Source organism: Orcinus orca, chromosome X (genome assembly GCF_937001465.1).
Source record: "Orcinus orca chromosome X, mOrcOrc1.1, whole genome shotgun sequence".
Taxonomy (NCBI): domain Eukaryota; kingdom Metazoa; phylum Chordata; class Mammalia; order Artiodactyla; family Delphinidae; genus Orcinus; species Orcinus orca.
The window spans coordinates 91,568,146-91,573,781 of NC_064580.1; the positions used below are offsets into that span (position 1 = coordinate 91,568,146).

A 5,636-nucleotide genomic window follows, 5' to 3' on the forward strand; every position below is an offset into this window, starting at 1 on the left:
CACTTTGGAGTAGGTAGGGTAAACTGTTATTAAGTCCATTTCACAAGTGGGGACGTTTAGGCTCAGGGAAATTAAACAGCTTAAATTTTTTATTGAAGTATAGGTGATTTACATTATGTCAGGTTCAGTTGTATAGCATAGTGATTCTGTATTTTGTAGGTTATACTCCGTGATAGGTCATTACAAGATAATGGATATAATTCCTTGTGCTATGCAGTATATCCTTGTTGCTTATCTATTTTATGTATAGTAGTTTGTATCTGTTAATTCTATACCCCTATCTTGCCCCTCCCCCATTCCCTCTCGCCTTTGGTAACCAACCACTAGTTGTTTTCTGTATCTGTGAGTCTGTTTCTGTCTTGCATATATTTCCATTTGCATTACTTTTTAGATTCCATATTTAAGTGGTGTTATACAGTATTTGTCTTTCTCTGACTTATTTCACTAAGCATAATATTCTCTAGGTCCATCTATGTTGCTGCAAATGACAGCATTTCATTCTTTTTACGACTAATATTCCATTGTATATATACTACATCTTACTCCAATAGTCTGTTGATGGGCACTTGGATTGCTTCTTTTATTATAAATAGTGCTGCTATGAACATTGTGGTGCATGTATCTTTTCAAATTAGTGTTTTCGTTTTTTTTTCTGGATATATATCCAGGAGTGAAATTGCTGGATCATATGGTAGTTCTATTTTTAGTTTCTTGAGGAATATCCATACTGTTTTCCACAGTGGCTGCACCAATTTTCATTCCCACCAATAGTGGGGATGAAACCAGTGAAAAGGGTTCCTTTTTCTCCACATCCTCCCCAACGTTTGTTATTTGTAGACTTTTTGATGGCCATTCTGACTGGTGTGAGGTGATACCTCACTGTAGTTTTGATTTGCATTTCTCTAATAATTAGTGGTGTTGAGCATCTGTTTATTAAATGGCTTAAAGTTATATAGTCAGTTACTGAAGGCAACCTGAATGTCAGGTGAAGGAGTTTTGACCTGAAGGCAGCAAGGAGTTACTGAAGGTTTTGAATAGGGGTGAGGCTGTGGGAGTTACGTGGATGGGGTAAGGAGATGATTGTATGACAGCACTGACACTTCAGCAATAGGAGTGGCAAGAGCCAAGATAGTAAGCCAGGTCAGCTATTCAGATATGAATAGATAAGAAGCATGGATACTATTGATAGCAATCAGACTGAAAAGGAAGGGATGGATGGAAGAAATATCAGGAGGACAATATTTCTAGAGCTTCATGACTAGCTGGAGATGGGGGACTAGAGAAATAAAAGAAATAAAAGAGATAAGGATGATTCCAAACATATTAGTTGGATTGTCAGTGGAACCTTTTACAAATAAGAAAATCAGTGTTGGAGTGAAGAGCAGCTTGGATTAAGACTTGCTGGATGGCGATGTTGTGACGCGTCAACAATGGCGGCTGTGTCAACAATGGCGACTGCGTCAGCGTCAACGGGCCTCCGTTGTCAAGCGGTTTCCAGGCGTTGCAGCGGGACCCGCAGTCATCTTAGAATGTGCCCGCTCCCGCCGCGTTGTGGATCGAGCGGCGGTGTCAAGACCCAGCGGGGCGAGCCAGCGTCACTTCGGCCTCTTCACTCTCCCGGACGCTGCACCTGGGCTAAGTCGGCAACGTGAGCGGCAACAACTTGGATGAGAACGACGAGTTTGATGAGCAGTTGCGAATGCAAGAATTGTACGGAGGCAGTGAGGACGGCGACACCGAGAAAGATCCCGGTGGAGAAAACGATTCTTTCCAGCAGCAGCCGACTGACACCCCATACGAGTGGGACCTGGACAAGAAGGCTTGGTTCCCCGAGATCACTGAAGATTTTATTGCTACATATCAGGCCAATTATGGCTTTTCTAACGACGGTGCGTCTAGTTCTACTGTGAATGTCCAAGATGTCAGTGCTAGGACTGCAGAGGAACCTCCGCAAAGAAAATCCCCCGAACCCAGTGATACCAAAAAGAGGGGAGAAAAGAGAAAGGGTGAATCAGGATGGTTTCATCCTGATGAAAGCAGAGACACAAATGTGTATGTTTCTGGTCTGCCTCCACATATTACAGTGGATGAATTTATACAGCTCATGTCCACGTTTGGCATTATTATGACAGATCCTCAAACAGAGGAATTTAAGGTCAAGCTTTACAAAGATAATCAAGGAAATCTTAAAGGAGATGGACTTTGCTGTTATTTGAAGAGAGAGTCTGTGGAACTTGCATTAAAACTTTTGGATGATGATGAAATTAGAGGCTACAGATTACATGTGGAGGTGGCAAAGTTTCCACTGAAAGGGGAATATGACACCTCAAAGAAGAAAAAGAAGTGCAAAGACTATAAGAAAAAGCTGTCTGTGTGGCAAAAGCACTTGGATTGGAGACCTGAGAGAAGAGCTGGCCCATCCTGAATGCGCCACAAGCGAGTTGTCATCACCAGAAATATGTTTCACCCTTGCATATCTCAAACGAATGTTCAAGAAGCCGCAACTGAAATGGAATTTGAAGAACCTACAGATGAAAAGAAGTCTGAAAAAACAGAAGATGGGGGAGAACTTGAAGAAGATGCTTCTGAAAAAGATGCTAAAGAAAGTGGCCCTGAAAAAGAGGCTGAAGAAGACTGTCCCCAAAAGGAATCTGAAGAGAGCTGCCTCGAAAGAGTGTTTGAGGAAGGCTGTCCCAAAAGAGTGCGTGAAGAAGACTTCCCCGACAGAGAGTCCGGAGAACGTAGCCCCGAGAAAGAGCATGAAGAGGGTAGTCCTAAAAAAGAGTCGAAAGAGAATGGTGCAGAAAGAGAGCCCAAAAAGAAGAGACTCAAAACAGATCCTGATGAGAACGGCCTTGAGAAAGGTTTTGAGAAAGAGGGCTCTGAGAGGAATTTAGTGAAAACATTCTTAAAAAAGAGGTAGAAGAAAATAACTCTGAAAAATCAGAATTCAAAGGTGACAGCTCTGGGAAAATGTTTGATGAAGAAGGCTCTGAGAAGGGGTTTGACGAAGAGTCAGATGAGAAGGAAGAAGATTCCACTGAGAGAGGGACTGTGGGTGATTCAGGGAATGTTAAGGAGGAAGGGCCCCTGTCCACAGGCAGCAGCTTTGTCCTCAGTAGTGATGATGACGATGAAGACGATGATGACGTTTAATCCCTTAAACTTGCTTTGTAGGGTGATTCCTCCATCTCCGTTTTGCCTCTGCTCCAGGGTAATTACTAGTAGTGTTACATGAACGTGTGCATAGAGGTAGGATGCCCTCAGATCAATGCAGTGAAGTGTTCGTGATTATCTGTACTGGCCGATTTTAAATATATGTGAACAAGACAACTGGATTCTTGTCTTTTGTCATATTTGTTAAGTGCATGCAGAATAATATTTTTTAAAGTATTCTGATTGAAGTTTTTGATATTCAGAAATCAAAAATAAGTTGTTAATATGCAGAAACAGAAAATTAGACCTGAGTTAAATTGCATTTTTCATTCTTGCTATTGCTTTATTCATACTAAAGTTTGGTTTTTCTAAGGACCTGAAAAATCCCTGTAGGAGTCTCCTTGTTTCAGCTTATGATGTTACCACTGATGTCCCCATTTCCCCTCTCTAAACCAGAACATGTTACTAAAACTTATGAAGTAAAGAACACTTTGGAGTTTCCCCCTGCCCAGTCCTCGCAAGTTACTTTTATTTTTCTTTTCTACCCTCTTGCCATGAAAATTGAGTCTTAAACGTGCAAAAGTAAACTTCCCAAGGTCCACAGCTTCCATTATTGAAAATACAGAGGAAATCAGAATTCTACCGTGTACTGTTTGGGCCCCTCTAGAAGCTGATTAAAGTTACAGGACCTTTACCCAGAAAAATCTATGCATGCACTACACAATCTTTTGTATACAGTTTGGGGTGGTTCATGGATCCCCTGGAGTTTAAGAACTTTTGTCATGCATATTTCAGATTTTTGCTTTTGATTTTGTTCTAGAATCATGGTATCTAGTATATGCTAAGTTGTGTAGTCCCAATAAAAATTTGGGTCTTTCTTGATTGTGCTTTCCAAATTCAGTATTGATGAATTGACTTCTGATGTAGCATTAAGAAGTTATTCTCATAAATTAGAAGAATTAAAATAAACTGCATTGGTGCTTTCTCATGAAAAAAAAAAGACTTGCTGGATGCTGGTGGTTGGATATGTAAATAAAAATGTGCAGCTATTTTTAGAAAATGTAGTACTGGGACTTGGATGAAAGCAGTTTTGCAGGTTCAGGCTCAATAGTTTTCTATCTGTACAGAGCTGTTCACACATTCAGTATAGTAGGTCTGTAAGGAGACTTTAAATATCATCTATTCTGAGTCCCTCCTTTTACAGAGGAGACCAATTGGTGAAGTAACTTGCCCAGTGTCCTGAGTGGCAATGACAAATCATATTTCCTGAGTCTCTGTTCCTTGCTCTTTACTGAACTTTAGAGGTTGCAAACTGGTAATGGACCACTGATAGTTGTGTTTAGCCAGTAGAGTAGATTGTATTATTGATCACAAATACTTGCCGCCTCTCTCTAGGAGAGGATTAAACTCCTCCTTCCCATTAAAGTCATCCTTGGCCATGTGACTTGTTTTGGCAAAGGAAATGTGTGCAGAGGTGATGTGCAGTATTCCGGAGAGGAACTATAAAGCATGATTCAAGTACATAGTCTCAGTGCATGATTCACCAGGTTTTCTTTTTCTTCTGCTACGAGTTTGTTTATCAATATTCTAGATAGAAGTAGAATATAGAAGTAGCTGTGTCAGCCTGAGTCCTAGACTAAACATGATGTGCAGCAGATATGCAACTAACCTGTGATGGGATTATAATGTGGGTAAGGAACAACCTTTTGCTGTAAGCTAAGAATCTGGAGTCATGTGTAAATACAGTATAACCTAGTCAGTCCTAACTGATACAATCTACATCATTTAAAAAAAAATGAATCAGTGACTAACATTTGGAAATTTTGAGAATTAGCAGAAAGATCCAGACTTCAGATTTCTGATGAAAAATTGGCAGGAGTGACACATTTGGCCAACCCGGCACACATTGGCTGGGGCTGTATAGCATCTATCCTTTAGAAATAGAAGCTAATGCTATAGTTTACCCCCAGCATCCTATACTCCCTATTTGTATCGTACACCCATCCATCTTTTTCTTCAGTTATCTACATTACCTGTCTGGCCCTTGTAAGCACTTGAATTTGCCACTTTGGCTTTATATCAAGTTTTCCTACCCCTCAGCAAGAAAATGCTAGAGGCAAAAAGAACAGAGGACTGAAGACAGAACTTTAGTTAATACCCACCTGCATGGATGAGATAAAGAATCAGTGGGGAGACATTTAATAACTGGTTAGGAAAGAAAGAAGAAAACCAGAATTGGACAGTTACCAAAACAAAACACAAGGAAGAGACAAGTCAAGAAGGGGGGATGGTCAACCTCAGGGAAAACTACAGAGTTCAACAATAAAGACAGTGATAAAAGCAGGTCATATGTGACCTTTGAGAGAATAATTGCTGTGTTTTGATGATCATGGAAGACAGAAGATAGGAGATTAAGGAGCAAAGGGCTGCTGAGAAAATGGAGGTGTTGAGATAAAAATTTTCACAAGTTTGGTATTGAA

The 5,636-nt window shown here is 40.5% G+C and overlaps 1 protein-coding gene across 1 annotated transcript; it reads left to right on the forward strand.

Moving 5' to 3' along the window:
- The first annotated feature begins 1,430 nt into the window (after window positions 1–1,430).
- LOC101281482 (HIV Tat-specific factor 1-like) lies at window positions 1,431–3,333 on the forward strand. Its single transcript, XM_033418111.2, is given in 3 exon segments — window positions 1,431–1,584; window positions 1,641–2,894; window positions 2,897–3,333. Coding segments are annotated over 3 exon segments (1,668 nt in total). The 3' UTR covers window positions 3,157–3,333.
- The last annotated feature ends 2,303 nt before the right edge of the window (window positions 3,334–5,636 follow it).